General features: G+C 37.7%; 1 protein-coding gene across 5 annotated transcripts in view; it reads right to left on the bottom strand.

The window, feature by feature from the left end:
- Window positions 1–16,938, bottom strand: part of LOC148312749 (uncharacterized) — a 38,629-nt gene extending 21,691 nt beyond the window's left edge. For 4 of the 5 annotated variants that reach the window (XM_088273615.1, XM_088273649.1, XM_088273630.1 and 1 more), the window contains exons 1-8: window positions 16,394–16,938; window positions 13,797–13,941; window positions 12,005–12,145; window positions 9,313–9,495; window positions 6,757–8,017; window positions 4,440–4,574; window positions 1,784–2,425; window positions 200–479 (exon numbers count right to left, since the gene is read on the bottom strand). In XM_088273615.1, the coding sequence (XP_088129741.1) occupies window positions 200–479; window positions 1,784–2,425; window positions 4,440–4,574; window positions 6,757–8,017; window positions 9,313–9,495; window positions 12,005–12,145; window positions 13,797–13,941; window positions 16,394–16,699 (3,093 nt within the window). In that variant the 5' untranslated portion in view covers window positions 16,700–16,938. The remainder of the gene's footprint in view (window positions 1–199; window positions 480–1,783; window positions 2,426–4,439; window positions 4,575–6,756; window positions 8,018–9,312; window positions 9,496–12,004; window positions 12,146–13,796; window positions 13,942–16,393) is intronic. The other variant, XM_088273623.1, reaches the window with a different exon arrangement.
- Window positions 16,939–17,914: the final 976 nt, after the last annotated feature.

The raw sequence follows: 17,914 nt of genomic DNA, 5'->3' as shown, positions 1-17,914 counted from the left end.
CCCTCTGCTTCACGTACCAGTCGAGGGTAATATTAAATAAATATAAGAAGAGTGAAAGAAATCACTTATATTTGTTTTAACCAACCTGGGAATCGAACCCGGGACCTCCAGTATGGTAGCCGAGCGTGCTGACCATTACACTACGGAGGTGGACATAAATGGCGCTATATAAATTATCCAAATTTATTATTATTATTACCTTCTTCTTGGAGTGCGACCTCTTCCTCTTCTCAGCCCTGCCGGACTCGGAGCTGCTGGTGCTGGTGCTGCTGTCGCTGGAGTCACTGCTCTCGGAGCTGCTGCTCTCGCTGCTGGACGAGGAGGAGGAGGAGGAGGAGGAGTCCCCGGTGGTGCTGGAGGAGGACGCGGACTGGGCCCGCGCCCGGGCGGCCTTCCGGCCCGGGGAGTCCCGCTTGCGCTTGTTGCGGCGGGAGCTCACTTTGGCGTGGCCCTTGCGCTTGCCCGTCTCCTGCTTGCTGCTGAAGCATAACACAAGTCTCCTGTACCTTCGTCTGACCACTGGACACATTATTTACCAAGTTTTTGAACCACAACCAACATACGAGGGTTTGGTGACGACGATGAAGTAAAGTCGGTAATTTCGGCCTATTTTGACGCCCAAGACATTTTTTTTTTGTGACGGTATTAATAAGTTATTTGACAGATCTAATAAATGTATTAGGGTTAAGGGAGAATACATTAAAAAGGAAAAATAGTTTAATGTTTCATTTCATTATCCTTCCCTGTCATTCAGCGAACTTTTTGATCTCCCCTCGTATTTTTTAAAGACTTGCCTTAAAAACCAAGCAAATTTGTACTATAAAAATACTTTTAATACTCCTTCCTTATTCTATCCGGACCCAATGGTGTATAGGGCACTGCATCATACAAACGCAGTGATATCTTGATTGTTAACACACAAAGGAAAGGTGATCAGCCCTCCGTTTCAGGTACTAGTCCAAGATTTTATTAAATAAGTATTAGAGTGAAAAAATCACTTATATCATTCGACCCCTCCCCCTGGGGATCGAACCCGGGACCTCCAGAACGGTAGCCGAGCGTACTGACCATTACACTACGGAGGCGGACATAATAAAAGCAATTAATACATTGATTTAAAATTCAAGCAATCAATAAATTAATTCATAATTTCTCTACCAATTGTTTGATTATTATGAGTTTTTCTACCCTACGTACTAGAAAAAATTCTCACAATTATGTGTATCACTATATCGATTTCAAATTTGATCTATTAATTTAAAAAATTTTGTCCGCCTGCGTAGTGTAATGGTCAGCATGCTCGCCTACCGTTCTGGAGGTCCCGGGTTCAATTCCCAGGGGGGTGTAATAAATATAAGTGATCTTTTCACTCTAATATTTATTCAATATTACTCTGGACTGGTACCTGAAGTGGAGGGCTGATCATGTGTAATCGATCGAGATAACACTGCGTTTATATGAAGCAGTGCCCTATGCACCATTGGGGTGTGGTAAGGGATTTATTATTATTATTATTATTATTAAATTTAAAAAGATATTTACTAGGAACTAAAAATTTAAAAAATAAATATGCACTTTTATTTGTAATTTTTTTTACATAATGAAGACAATACGGTAAGGTAGGGTAAATACTGTTTGCGTTTTTGTATGTGAAGCGGGTAAGTTAGGATAGGCACTGCCTTTCTACCTATATGGAAGGCACGCCCCTGAGTGCAATCTCCCATCCTGTATTAAATTCTGATGAAGAGCAAAAATAAACATAAAAAAATCTGATAATAAATACCTGAAATTGTTTGACTTTTTCGCTTTGACGATCTTCTTGACTTCCGAATCGCTTTCGCTCCAATTTCCGCTGTCCAACTTCTTCTCGTCTTTCTTCTTACTCTCCTTGACTTCCTCGTCGGTCTTGACTTCTAAATCGCCCGTCGGAACCTTCGCAGCATCCAGATTCCTGTTCCGACTCTCGACTTCCTCCAGAACTTCCGAATCGCAACTTTTGACAGCAGTCTCCTCAAAAATACACTCCATCGAATCATCGACGGGTTTGGTCACCAAATTATGTACGACATCGGCATCTGCGGATTGATCTTTATCCGCGATTTCCGGCCAAACCGCTTCCATGAATTTCTCATACTCTAAATCAAGCGCCGGAGCCGTAGTTTGTGTTATCACCCCCGATTTCTCGATGGGAGTTGGTATGGCCGAAACGTCTATCAAATTGCTCAGCTTACTGTGGTTTTCGAAAGCTACCGGGATGTCTTTTTGATTGTCACCGGTCGTGAGGGATGTCTTTACCCTGTGCATCGTGGAGTCGTGAGAATCATCTGTTTCCCAGTTGGTGGACAGTTCTATGGAGGTCTTGTCAGCTAGGACATAATCCAAATTGGGATACCACCCGCGCGAAGACGATTTCAGAGAGCTTTCGCTAGAAGAAATAATTAAAAATTTAAAATATTACTTCTTGACATCTCAACATGGATGAAAGAGATTATGGAAGTCTGGGCATTTACGGGGCTGTTTGAACCATAATGATCTAGCTTTTTCTTCTTCTTTTAACCCTTATCCGCACCCAATGGTGCATAGGGCACTGCATCAATAAATCAATAAATATTAGACTGTTAAATCACTCATATTTATTTTCATCCCGCCATGGGAATTGAACCTGGGACCTCCAGCACGGTAGCTAAACACAGCGGAGGCGGACGATCTAGCTTACCAATAGCAAAAAAATTAAGCATTTTTAATTTAAGTTTTACTTAGTAAATATCACTACTTCTTAAAATCTACTGTGACACGTGTTTCAATGCATTCCTCATCATTTTCAATTGATGTTTGAAAATGTTGCGAAATGCATCGAAACACGTGTCACAGTGGATTTTAAGAAATAGCGGTATTTACTAAGTAAGACTTAAATAAAAAATGGATAGATTTTGCCACAAAGTGACTGCCAATCAATTAATGAAATAAAAATTGTTTTACCATTTTCATTTTGTGTGAAATGTGTCTCAATGTTTTTGTAATAAAAATATGTGTCATAATAATAAAAATAATATAAGCTTAATAATAAAAACGAAAATGGTATTTTCTGGCGTTTCTCATGTGTGTGATTATAATCCAGGATTCGGACCTCACATACTAATATAAGAGTTTCTGCTTAATAAAAAGCTTCTTTACATCTCACCAATAGATGTCTCTAGTGAAGTTCTAGTGATTCATGAACAAGGTTTCTAAATTGGTTCATATATATAGAACTTTCAAGAATTTGAGTAGTGTGGTTGTCAATAATGGGTAGAATTGGTGAATGTTACACGTGTGTAAAGTGATCACTTAAACCAGCCTATGACGGTCGTAAGCCCCGTAAATGCCCAGACTTCCATATTCTTCTTCATCTTTGATGAGATGTCAAAAAATAATATATATGTGTCATAATTAAATAGTGTGTTGTATGAACAAATTATGTCATCGTCATTAGTGGTGCAATGGGTTAAATATATTTTTTCCATATATTTTCGATATAATGAATTTGGCAAACTTACATGATGAAAATAAAGAAAACATTTTTAGTAGCAATTGAGACATTTTTAAAATTCGAGAACTCTTTACTTTTTTTTTGGCAAAATACACATCAGGGCATTAGACATTGTTTGCTTCAAATAAATTACTGCTGAGTAAAATTTGACATTTGATTCCACAGAAATTGGAATTTCATGTAATTTAAAACACACGAAGAAATGTCATTCAAAAGTACCTACTTTTTTTTTTTAATAAAGAGAAATATTTGTGTTTTTATTATTTACAAAAATACTTCAATTTCATACTATTTCTGTGAGCCTGAGCGGCTCATTATTAGAAATAGGTATCAAATTGTAGTGGAGTGGGTTCGAACCGAGAAATTCTGACTCGAGAGTCTGCTACACTAACCACGGGACCACACCCCGAAATCTGTTGATCTCTATTGCTGATATTGTGATCACTTTGGTATTTTAATTTTTGACATCTCAACATAGTTGAAGAAAAATATAGAAGTCTGGGTATGTAGAGGGCTTATGATCGGTCATAGGCTGGTTAAGTGAGTTGGTTACACTAGCCAGAATTTGTTTCTTCTTTTTCAAATCTTCATCCGCACCCGATGGTGTATAGGGTACTGCATCATATAAATGCAGTGTTATCTTGATCGTTAGCACATGAAGGAACCAGTCAGGGTAATATTGAATAAATATTATAGTGGAAAAATCACTGATATTTATTTGACCCCTCCCTGGGAATTGAACCCAGGACCTTCAGTACGGTAGTCGAGCTTGCTGACCATTATTACACTACGGAGGCGGCCAGAATTAAGCGCATTATAATATTTTTTCTAACTCAATGGTCACCGCAATCAATGCAATCAGATCAATGCAACGCCAACTTGATCTTTAATAAGTTGATTGTGTTCTTACCATTGCTCCGTAGTTTCCTTAGAAGTGATTGCGTCGAGGATGGCCAAGTTTTTGGGGTTCATCTGCTTATCCCGTAAGCAGTTGCAGCGGTTCCAGTTCTCGCAGTACTCTAGCTCCGGAAGAAACTTGGTCCATCTGCAAACAAGGATTGTCAATTTTTCAACATTAAAACACGCATGTAAGGAGTTGTCTCAAAAAATACCCACTATCAGCAAACAGATGTGAAACATAGATTTTTTAACACCCTCCTAATCATTCATCATTCACTTATCACTAAAAAACAGCGGTATTACACAAAGTGAATGATGAATGATAAGTAGTGTTATATTAAGGCACCGAGTGGCAGGCTTCCGGGAGAGGCTGATGAAGAGCTCCAACCTCATCATAAAGCTGCTTGTGGAGCACGGATGGAGGCTGGACATGTGGCGGCACTGGAGCACAGTGCTGCGCTTGCCAGCGAGCTGATCTTCATCCACTACATCTCTCCAAAAAAAAATTACTTTATCTTAAATTTGTTTATTTCGTTATTTTTTAAAAATTATTTATCATTTGTTAATTATTGTAATTTTAATTTCATTTTATAAAAAAGGTGTAAAACACATCGCTAACTCCTTTAAGAACGTCATAAATCAAAAAACTGATTTTTCAGGAGAGCGTTATTAAAGTTTAAAAATATAATACAATGTATAAAAAATAAATATCAAGCCACTTATTGAACTTTTTACTGTGCAACAGATCTTTTTAGGTAAAACCTGAAGGTTTTTTCTCCATTTGAAAAATATTTAGTATATTTAAAAAAATAATTGAACAATACCTTTTCTTCAAAATGCAAAAACAACACTTTCTGCCCTGTAGCGGGTAAATATTAAGTTGAAAATATGCCGCTATTGCTGGGATATAGTACATTTTCTGGGCATTCCGAAAACACGCACAACTCAAAATTGACGATTTTTGATTTATGACGTTTTTGAAAGGAGTGAGCGATATATGGCTGACTAAGTATTGCCATCAATTAGTCAAGAAAGAATTTTTTAATTTTATTATTATTAATTACCATACCACATAGTTAACAATGTTTTTAATATACAAATACATAGATTTTCTGTCATTGATGAAATTAACACATTGTTTGCGGGAAACGCTTAAAAGCATCTTTCACACACTGTTGGTAGAGAGCGGGAAACGCTTATAAGCGTTATTTTTTATTACTTTTGGTAGAGCGCGAGTGACATGAAAAAACTAAGTACTGATAGGAATACTAATCACAAGTAACCGCTAACTCAATTCCAATCCGTACAATGTTTTTTGGCGTCTCGCGCTTTACCAAAAGTAAGCAAATAGGACGCTTAGAGTCTCCCGCTCTTTACTAACAGTATGTAAAAGATGCTGTTTAGCATTTCCCGCAAATAATGTGTTAAGACTTTATTTTCTTGGCGCCATAGCGGCGGCACTCTAGTAGTATGGCAACCATGCATGCCGCCTCTATGGTGGCACTCCAGTTGCTAAGGGTTAAAGTTACTAGTATTTAGTATATCCCATCAGACATTGAGCTAGACGCACCAACGAGTCCATTCGCCAGGAACTACACTCGGATGGCTTGACTCTGGCCAATGTCTGTATACGACGGATTCTCCAGTTCTTTGGACACGGGTAGCTTGGAACTACTGCTTGTGATCGGTAGCTTAGAGAAGAAAAAAGGGAGAGGAAGAACCCCACATGATGGACCGATGAAGTTAAGGCAGCAGCAGGCACCTCGGTGGTTGGAGCGCTATGTGCAGCGCAGTCAAGGGATAGCTGGAGAAGAGTCATCGCTTCCACAAGGTTCATAACCCTCAGTAATGAGGTATAAGGCGGAAAAGAATCAGACATTATATTTTGTATATTAAAAGCATTGTTAACATTGTGGTATGGTAACATAACACTCTCCTATCTTTCATCGTTCACTTTGTGTAACTCTACTTTTATAAACACTTATTCGTGACTACCGGTTTCGGAATAATCGTTGCATCATCTGATCATTAAAATAAAATTATTACAGTTTGACATTTGTTTAAAAATAAAAAAATTTGAAATAGAGAAAGAAGACAAATGAATCACAATGGGAATATTTTTTTCACTTTTAAAAATATCCCCATTTGCCTTCTTTCTCTCTTTCAAAATTTTTATTTTTGTACAAATGTCAAACAGTAATAATTTTATTTTAATGATCTGATGATGGAATGATTATTCCGAAACCGGTAGTCGCGAAGAAGCGTTTATAAAAGTGGTATTACACAAAGTGAATGATGAATGATGAGGAAGATCAGACGTTACTTACTTGCGGCACTTGGGGTCCGTGTGCGTCCTCGGAGCGCCCAGCTCGTGGACCTTCCTCCAGGCGTTGCGCAGCCGCTTGCTGGCGGCCAGCCCCCACGTGCCCGCCCCGCCCCTGCCCTCCGAGCCCTGGCTGATCTCGGCCCACTCCGCGTTGACCTCGCCGTAAGGATCCTTGTTCCACCTGTCTTCCCCTACCGTTTTCCTTTCAACTCCATCCTCCTTGGGCTTGTTCTCTTGTCTCTGCGGTTGCTTCGCATCTTCCGGCTTGGCCTCTTCGATTTTGTCTCTAATCGCGGAATCTCTGGCAATCCTATCCCTCTTATCGTCTCGACTAGATTCTCTTCTGTAGCTGCTTCTGCTAGAGGTCCTCTGCCTATCTCGGCTCAAATCTTTTCCATCGCTGCCATCTCTTTTTCTATCTCCGTTTCGATCCGATCTTCTAGGACTTCGCGAATCTCTCCTTCGCGACGTTTCTTCCCTTTTATAATCGGACTTATCTCTTTCCCTGTGCCAACCTCTCCTTCCCGATCTGGAATCATCCCTAGCGTACTTGTGTTTATCTCTCTTCTGCTCCTGCGCTTTCTCTTTGTCATCATTCGCGGTATCATCCATGGAAAAGATTGGAGCATCCTTGAAATCGGATTTCTTCTCGAGGTCTTCTTTGAATGCTGTAACGGGCGTAGCGTTTCCGCTCAACGCGCTTTCGGGGCTGTAGTAGCTGTCCAGGTGCAAAATATTGCTTTTTTTGGCACTATCGTTTGGATCTTGTCTTTCGGTCAGTTGCGGTTCGGTTACGTTGGCCGCGAACGCGATGGCGTCTTCTATAGAACTGGTACTCGCGGCCGGCGAGTATATTTCGTTTACAAAGTATTTGGAGTCAGAGGTGCCCAACTTGGGGAGGGGTTGGGTTGTATTTTCCTGGTTCGAGTCCGACTGACTGGAGTCCTCGACCGCTTTGTTGTCTTTTGCTTCCGCCGAGTCGACGGCGACGTCGTCCGTTTGATTGGAGTCGTTCTCCAGAGACCAGCTGTCGCAGACCACCATGTCCTCCATGGATATCTCCTCGCTGGGCGGGCGGAGCGCCGGGCGCCGGGCGCGGGTCCTCTTCTTGTCCCGGTGGTCGGACTCCTTGGTCGGTAGGTCCACCTTGAGGCTCTCGATCAGGTCGCGGGTTTCCTTGTCGAAGGGGACGGTGGCCGCGCCGAACATGTCGCACTTGATGGCGCTGGCTTTCTGGACCAGTAGCTCCACTTCCGAATGATCTAGAACAAAAGAGGACTACATTGAAAAAGATCTTGAAAAGTCTAAAAGCGTCTTACGAGCTTTCTGTGACCAAACTGACCCGTGTAATTTTGACATAATTTATTGACACATTGTTTGCGGGAAACGCTTAACCTGTTAACCGGGCGGGATGCATAAATACGTCCAACGCAAACAATATCGGGTACAGGAAGGACATATGAATACGTCCGTGAAATATATGTTAATTATATTATATATAAGGTATTAGTCATCCATACATGTCTCGACATGAATTTAAGACACGGAGTGAATCAGTATTCGCGCCCGTTACAAGTTGCGTAATTGGACAGCGGACCGCCCGGTTAACAGGTTAAAAGCATCTTTTACATACTGTTAGTAGAGCGTGATATGCTTATAAATGTGATATGCTAAAATTAATAAATCTTAGTGATAGAAGGGTAATTACTGAATTGGTCCTGTTATATAAAATTCTTAACAATGTTTTGGACAGCTCTGATCTCCTAAATCAAATAAAGCTTAGCGTGCGTCCAAGAGGTAGTAGGCAAAAATCTATATTTGCAGTATTTTTACATAATGCAAACTATGCCATGTTCTCTCCGATTCTGCGGCTTCACATGTTAGCCAATGCTTCTGAAAGTATAGATTTATTTAATATATTGCTATCCACCTTTAAGTCTGTACTTTCTCAGCATTTCTTCTACATGTTATAATGGATAAATGTAAACGTTGTATTTCACTCTCTCTCGCTGCTCGCTGATAGTGTGTGAAGGAGACGTGTATTGACCAGTGCTTACTATTTGTTATTTTATTATTATTTTATGTTTAAGACTTTTTGTTTCTCTATTAGTGTATTTTTATATTAGATACTGTAAATATGTATTATGTTAAAGGCATTAGCCGTTCAATAAATAAATTAAACATTTCAATAAACTCCCTAAAGAAATTAAAAAAATAGATGATATAAAAATACTTAAGAAAAAAATTAAAGCTCATTACACATAAATTTTGAAAATAAAAAATAAAAAAAAATACTATTTTACCATTTATTATATAAAATTAAACTACAAGTGTAAGTCCCTCTACAAGCACAAAAGCTAAGTCTCTTTTTTGGAGAGGCACAGCGAATCGAAATACAAAAGTTTTCCATATGTAGAAATGTTTCAAATAAAAATGTAAATATATTAAATAATAAAAAAATAAAAATTATAATAAAAATAGGAAGAGGGTTCAAAATTTTGTGTCCTAGCTTGGTCTATGGTGCCGATGCCCTTCACTACTAACAGCAGGTACTTACACAGGAAGCGATGGTAGCGGAAGGGCAGAGCCTTCACGGGGGCGGGCTTGGCGTGGTAGGGCTCCACGGGCGGCAGCAGGGAGAGCGGCACGCCCAGCTTGCACAGCGCCTGCTTCACCTCCTCCTCCGATTTGAGTATCCGCATGGCGTTCAGGGATATGCGGCGACGCTCGTACTCACTCTCTGCCGACGCAACATTCAACAAAGTCAATAAAACTGATAAAACATCGATGTAAAAACATTTTAAAAAAAATTAAAATTCTTATACAGTAGAACCTCTATTATCGCGGCTAATAATGAAAGTAGTCCGGATAAGTAAAATCGTTCAGTGTTAGATCATTAAATAATTAAAAAAATTGGATAATTTAAAAATCTTGTAGGTGTATTTAAAAATTATAATTACGGTGGAACCTCTCGTAACGAGCATAATTCGTTCCAAAATCTTACTCCTTATTAAGTGAAACATTTTGTTATAATTAAAATGTATCTTACAACATTTTGAGTGTGTCCAAATACTTGTTCACAAAATCTGGATTATCTCCAATTACAGGAGTTATTTTCATATTATTTTTTAACATCTCATCAAAGATGGAGAAGAATATGGAAGTCTGGGCATTTACGGGGCTGACGACCGTCATCGGCTGATTTAAGTGATCACTTTACACACGTGTAACATTCACCAATTCTACCCATTATTGACAACCATAGTACTCAAATTCTTGGAAGTTCTATATATATGAACCAATTTAGAAACCTTGTTCTTGAATCACTAGACCTTCACTAGAGACATCTATTGGTGGGATGTAAAGAAGCTTTTTACTAAGCAGAAACTCTTATATTAGTATGTGAGGTCCGAATCCTGGATTATAATCACACACATGAGAAACGCCAGAAAATACCATTTTCATTTTTACATCCCACCAATAGATGTCTCTAGTGAAGTTCTAGTGATTCAAGAACAAGGTTTCTAAATTGTTTCATATATATAGAACTTCCAAGAATTTGAGTAGTGTGGTTGTCAATAATGGGTAGATTTGGTGAATGTTACACTGTGTAAAGTGATCACTTAAACCAGCCGATGACGGTCGTCAGCCCCGTAAATGCCCAGACTTCCATATTCTTCTTCATCTTTGATGAGATGTTAAAAAATAAAATGTATCTTTGTTTTAAAATCGCTACATATAAATATTTTCTTATAACTTAATTATAATGTCTACCGGTTTAAGCTAACCGCTTCTTTATCAAGATTGATAAAGAAGCGGTTAGCTTCAAAATCCGTAGACATCATAATTAAGTTATAATAAAATATTTGTAGTGATTATAAAACAAAGTTACATTTTAATTATAAAATGGAAAATCAAAGATCTTCTTCATCTTCTTGCTCAATGCTGAGCGTCGTGGTCTTCTGGAATGTCAGGCACTTGGTGCACAAGTCCTCTCCATTCTTCCCGGTCCTGGGCCAACTTGATGGCTGCGTTTAGCGAGGATCCGGTTAATTCCTTTATTTGGTCTGTCCATCTTGTTGGAGACCGTCCTCTTGCCCGCTTGCCTTCAACTGTACCTGTTACTACCAGTTTTTCAAGACTCTTCTTGTTCTTTCTGGCGATATGCCCGAAGTAGGACAGAATCCTTTTCCTGCAAGTCGTGGAGAGTCTTTCTGTCACTGACAGTTCGCGGAGAATGGAGACGTTTGTGCGTCTTGCAGTCCAAGGAATGCGCAGCATCCTCCTCCAGCACCACATTTCAAACACATCCAGCATATGTCTTTCCTTTTTCTTCAGTGTCCATGTTTCCACTCCATACAGCGCAATGGAGAATACAAGAGATTTCACTAGACGGGTTTTCGTTCTCCTCAGTATGGACCGATTTTTCCATATCTTTGCCAGACTAGACATTGCTGATTTTGCCATTCCAATTCTTCTCCGGATTTCTGCTTCACAGCCTCAAAGATAGTGCTGCAAATATAAATTATAGAAACATTTTTTGTTTTGACTGGTACGGAAGTCCCGGGTCACAAGTGTATGTTGAGAAAAAGGGACTTGCCCATCTCTGTTATTCGTTATGCGAATTACTCACTATGGGAGGTTCGACTACATATATTATCATTCATTTGACATTTAGTAGACCCCCAGGCAGACCCCCGAAGGGATGGAGACGTAGCTGGCAGTCGATATCCTAAGAGTAACAGGTGGCGATAAAAAAATGATCCCCAGGATATATGGAAAGATCAAGAAGAACTTTTTTGAGATTATGGAAGATTGACTGTGCATACCTGGAACAAAAAAGAACAAATCGCTCACTCCTTTCAAGAACGTCATAAATAAAAAAACTTGATTTTTCAGGAGAACGTTTTTAAAGTTTAAAAATATAACACAATGTATTACAAACAAATATCAAGCCACTTATTGAACTTTTTACTGTGCATCAGATCTTTTTAGGTAAAACCTGAAGGTTTTTTCTCCATTTGAAAAATATTTAGTATATTTAAAAAAATAATTAAACAATACCTTTTCTTCAAAATGCAAAAACAACATTTTCTGCCCTGTAGCGGGTAAATATTGAGTTTAAAATATGCCTCTTTTGCTGGGATATAGTACATTTTCTGGGCATTCCGAAAACATGCACAACTGAAAATTGACAATTTTTGATTTATGACGTTCTTGAAAGGAGTGAGCAAAATGTAACCAATTACCTTTTTTCTGTGATTTTTTAATAGGCGGCAAAGTCTTGTCACTCTGCTTGGCTGAGATCTCCCCTTCCGGTTGAACTGAAGTGATTTTCTTCAGCGATCCGTGCAGAGTTTTTTTTCCAATGAGCACCGAACTCGTGGAAGCTGTAATGTAATAAATATATGTGGATTCTGTAGGTCCTCTACACAGCTGCCGTATGCACCAATGGGTGCGTATGAGGTTAAGAAGAAGAATAAATTAATCACAATAGCAAAGAGGGTAGAATGCGTCGCTCGATCAGCCACAAAAGAAGTGATTCATTCATAAATGGGAGCCATTACTGGTGCACGGAAAATGAACCGCAAGGGCTGACTACTGTTTTCTTTTTATTTAATTTCAATTCAAATCAATTCAATTTATTTATTTTCAATTAACATATCGTAGTCGTACAGGAGAAAGTGATCAACTAACAAAACGTAAAATATTCAGGAGGGCCATTTAAGTCACTTTTGCTTGGCAAGAATATAAACATTAATACAGTTAGTCATTTTTAACAAGTCAATATATTATGCTTCTAAGTTTAAAATCCTTTGGGATTTTTTCGGGGCAATATTAAGCTAGTAAGATGTCAAATAGTCAATGATCACGTTTTTGTAAAAAAATGCACTTGGTCACTTTCTCCTGTATGACTACGATATACATTACAAACTAAAAAATTGAAAGCATATACATTAAATACATACAAAAATCGAAAATATGCAAGAACTTTTGCTAAAGGTGTAGAAGAATCACGCTTCGGAAAAAACTCCTTCAGACACATGGAACAGATCAATATCCATTGAGATATTGTTCAACATAGCGGTAGCTCTTCCTACAGGCATAACCATCGGCAGGTTGGTCCTGTATATAGGAATGGGAAACAGTCTATGCTGACGCTGTCTTAGGTAACTATCGGGAACATACAGACCCTTTTCCGTACCCCAGTGGTGCATAGGGCACTGCATTATATAAACACAGTGTTATCTTGATCGATAACACATGAAGCAAAGGTGATCAGCCCTCCGCTTCAGGTACCAGTCCAGGGTAATATTGAATAAATATTAGAAATAAAAAAAATCACATATATTTATATGACTCCCCCAGGGAATCGAACCCAGGACCTCCAGGACGGTAGCCGAGCGCGCTGACCATTACACTACGGAGGTGGACAATGATCTATTGTGAAATTATTAAAGAAAACACTTGCTTTTTTACCACTTGAGTTTATTTTATGATGACTAGTTTCGGAAGCTAAGCTTCCATCTTCAGGTCGAAATGTGAACAGTTTATATTTAGACATGAAGATGGAAGCTTAGCTTATGAAACTAGTCGTCATAAAATAAACTGGTAATAAAGTGGTAAAAAAAACATTTTTTTAAATAATTTCATCATGTCTTCTTCTTTCCATGTTCGCTCCCTAGGTGCAGCATATGGCCAACACGAGACGTCTCCAAGTCACTCTGTCACGCGCCATCTCCTTGGCTTCCTCCCAGGTCAGTCCGGCGTCTCGAAATTCCGCCGAGTATAGTCGGTGAAGGGTCGTCAGCGGCCTTCCGGGGCGCCGGCATCCTCGGGGTTGGAAGAAGAGACACGAGGGGTTGATGCTCTCAAGTGGCATTCTGAGGACATGTCCCAACCATGTCCACCTTCTCCTCTTCATGATTTCCAGTATGAGGGGCTGTTGAGTTCTTCTCCTCACATCATCATGTCTTACCACAAAGTAAATGCCGAAACAATAAATAAAGAACTCTTGTGGTTTAGTAGGAGTCTACTCACGCGAAGACGCTCCCAGGGGATTGGTTTTGGGCGAAGAGTTCATCGAGGATTGCTTCTTTTGGATGCAGAACGCCTTCAGACGCTTTCTCGCGTTCTCCGCGCCGAGAACCGGGGTGACGGGTCCGACGGTAGGAGAGGGGGGCACCTAAATTAAAATAAATTCATTACTTATTAAACTTCTTACACAAAAGGCATATTTGTGTATCAACTCTTTATTACTGCGCGAAAACTGCGTACCGTTGAAATATCGACTATTGCTCAGTTTAATTTTAGATGTAATACGTGTCGCGGTGCGTTCAATTCAATTTTAATTCGTCAATAGTAATCATAAATAAACTTTTAAAAAGTATATCGCGCCGAAAATAATATTTGATGAAAATGTACACAATTTTGTGTACACTTAATTGAAAGATACAACATTTTGAGTGTGTCCAAATACTTGTTCACAAAATCTGGATTATCTCCAATGACAGGAGTTATTTTAATATTATTTTTTGACATCTCATCAAAGATGAAGAAGAAGATGGAAGTCTGGGCATTTACGGGGCTGACGACCATCATAGGCTGGTTTAAGTGATCACTTTACACACGTGTAACATTCACCAATTCTACCCATTATTGACAACCACACTACTCAAATTCTTGGAAGACTTATATATATGAACCAGTTTACAAACCTTGTTCTTGAATCACTAGAACTTCACTAGAGACATCTATTGGTGAGATGTAAAGAAGCTTTACATCTCACCAATAGACACACTCAAAATGTTGTAAATAAATTATCTGGTCAAATTATAAGCTTAATAATAAAAATGAAAATGGTATTTTCTGGCGTTTCTCATGTGTGTGATTATAATCCAGGATTCGGATCTCACATACTAATATAAGAGTTTCTGCTTAGTAAAAAGCTTCTTTACATCTCACCAATAGATGTCTCTAGTGAAGTTCTAGTGATTCAAGAACAAGGTTTGTAAACTGGTTCATATATATAGAACTTCCAAGAATTTGAGTAGTGTGGTTGTCAATAATGGGTGGAATTGGTGAATGTTACACGTGTGTAAAGTGATCATTTAAACCAGCCTATGACGGTCGTCAGCCCCGTAAATGCCCAGACTTCCATATTCTTCTTCATCTTTGATGAGAGAGATGTCAAAAAATAATAATTGAAAGATTATTTTTTCTCTAAAATTCTTCTTCTTTATATATGAAAAAAAGGTATCTATCATAATTTGATGTTTCCATTTTTTTGTTGGTATTCTCTTCTATTTGTTTGTAATTTTGTATTTTCCTTTATGATTTATATGTAAATAAACGAAAAAATTTATTTCATAGTTTTTTCATTTTTTTAAAGCATATATAAAATATATGAAATCACGTCCACCTGGCGTGACGTACTGACACATCCTAGTGAAAGAGTTGGCGCCCGTTGTGTGTTGCAGAATTAAAAGTGATATTCCCAGTTAACAGGTTAACACATCAGCGACTCAATATTTGGAAAATAATACTTTAAATTTTGACCTATTATTTTTATAATTTGTATTTAACCGGGCAACAGAAATGGATCTTACTCGAAAGTTATCTAGAGGAAGACCAAGGAATTCATGGGTGAAGCAGAAACATAACATGATTCGAAGGCATGGCCTAGGTGACGTTGTCCAGGACAGGAGGACCTATAACCTGAGAACGAGGAGAGCTGACCCCAACAGTACAAGGACAATAAGCTGGGATGTAGCCAGGAAGAAGAAGATTTTTATAATTTGTATTGATGTAATGTGATAACTGATAACTAGAAACCATACGAAAAATAAATAATCCTCTCGATACTAATACCATTTAAAATTAATTTTACTAATTTTCTATATTATTTATTGATTCTGCATTAACCTTGTGGAATGACATGTTGATTATTCTTTAAAAATTAAACACTCGAATGTACCACTTTATGAGTTTTATTTATATATAAGACTAGTTTTGAAAACTTACAGATGTTTTCATCTTTTGGTAAAAATTAAAAAATGTTTTTAATTTTTACCAGAAGTTGAAAACATCTGTAGTTTCGTCGAAACTAGTCGTATGTATGCATAAATAAAATTCATTTAGTGGTATATTCAAGAGTTTAATTTTTTTTTTTAAATTACAAAATTCTATATGACAATCGTTTTGATTTATTGATTTGCCCGCTTAGCAACAAGGAAGACCGCATTTAAGGTTTTTCTTACAAAAATATTGTATAAATAATTCAAATATGAAATGGAGGTGACACCGTATGTTTTTAAATCACTAGTAAAATGTTGAAAATATAAAAAATGTGTTTTTTTTTTCTTAATCCCATAGTTTAATCACAGATTTTACAGTTTAATCAAAGCGCGCTTGAAGCATATTGCACGAAAATGAAAATACAAATTATGAAAATTAGGATTATATTTATATACTTAACATCAACATATAAAATACGTTTCATTTTAAGAAAAGGGAACAAATCTTTTTTTTAAATACACATATTTTAACGCATATTTTAGAGTGATTAAAAAACAAATAAAAAGTAGATAAAACATGTAAAAGCTGGAAAAGAGCTAAAAATTCATCCCGGTACTTACATCCACGTATGTCACATTTTCAAGTAATTTTTTATCAATTTCTGAGTCAGTTGCATGTTCCGTATGTGCAGGAGTGATCTGCGGTATTCCGTATGCAGTTTGATCAAATCCGGTGTGTTTCTCCTCCAAGTTGGCGAAAAGAGCGGGCGCAGGAGACTGCGTATCGGGGACCGGAATGTCGGACAGCCGAGGAACAATGCTGCTATTGTTGAAAACGAAAACATTATCGCCAAAGTCAGAGTCCGGCATGGGTATTTCAAGGATATTCGGGGCCGTTTCTCCCGGCGTCGGAATGTGAAACGACATTTTAACGACCCGTATCGCAAAAGTGAATTATAAACAATAACACGTCAACGCGATAACGAAATTAAAACACTATCGCAACTCGGCGACCGCCCGGACAACATCATCACCGACATATCTGAATGCGCAGATAAAATGTTTACACTTAAACTTATGTAAAACAGTATATTTAAATTTATTACAAAAAGTCAAAATTCCATTATTTTTCGACGGGAGGTTATGAAAAAAACAAATGTCAGAACAGCGTCATAGATAATTTCCAACAGATGATTAATATTGCCATAAGAAAAAATAGTTCTCACTTATTTTTATCCATTTTTTTTCTGAAGATAAATATTACTATTTATTCACACTCGATATACAAGTATAGACCATTGCTTTTCCTATATTTAAAAATATTGATTTTTTGGGATGCCATTGGTGCATAAGCAATTCAATTCAATTGAATTATTACTGTATTTTCTCGTTCACAATTTTTTACAATATTTTTTTGTGAATTTTTAAATTTATGGAAAAGACATTTAAAGGTGGAGACTGACTAGAGCATTTCGTCGTAACGTAACATGTTACGATGCGAGCATTCAGGCAGTCGGTACAGCGAGCTTAGCGCTCCATCCAAAGTTTCGGATGCTCGCTGATGCTCGCCGCGAGCAATGTTACGACGTTATGTTATGACGAAATACTCCGGTCAGTCTCCACCTTAAGAATCGAAGAACTTTAATGAGAACCCTTGCTTAGTATTTCGATGTGATTAATACTTATGTAACTATGATACACTCCATAGTAGTTTTTTTGTTAAAATTAATTCCTTAACTCTTATTATATTGGTTACAATTTTTTTCCCTATTACAAATAAACGTGATCATTTGGAAAAATATGTATTACTTTGTTTCGTTTATAAAATAAACAGGTATCATGTGTTATTTACAATTTTAACATGTAAGTATTTAGCAATATTAAAAGTTCAACACAAGTTACATTATATTGTGTCGAACTAGATTCCAATGAGATTTTTATCGGTGATACGTTTTTAGTGAGAATTTTTTTTTTAATGGTTATCTTTATAATTATAAAATTTATTCACGTATTGAATGGGAGATAATTGGAAATTCATTGATTAATCAATTTAAAATTAAATAATTCAATGTCTTCCTTCTAAAAAATTATGTAAGAAGGGAATTTGTGAGGCCACAATTTCTCCCCTGCGTAACTCCTGGT

Source organism: Brachycentrus maculatus, unplaced genomic scaffold, assembly GCF_059751285.1.
Source record: "Brachycentrus maculatus isolate JH-2025_06_01 unplaced genomic scaffold, ASM5975128v1 h1tg000033l, whole genome shotgun sequence".
Taxonomy (NCBI): Eukaryota; Metazoa; Arthropoda; class Insecta; order Trichoptera; family Brachycentridae; genus Brachycentrus; species Brachycentrus maculatus.
The sequence above is the reverse complement of the archived record's forward strand: the minus strand, read 5'-3'. Positions and strand labels throughout refer to the sequence as shown.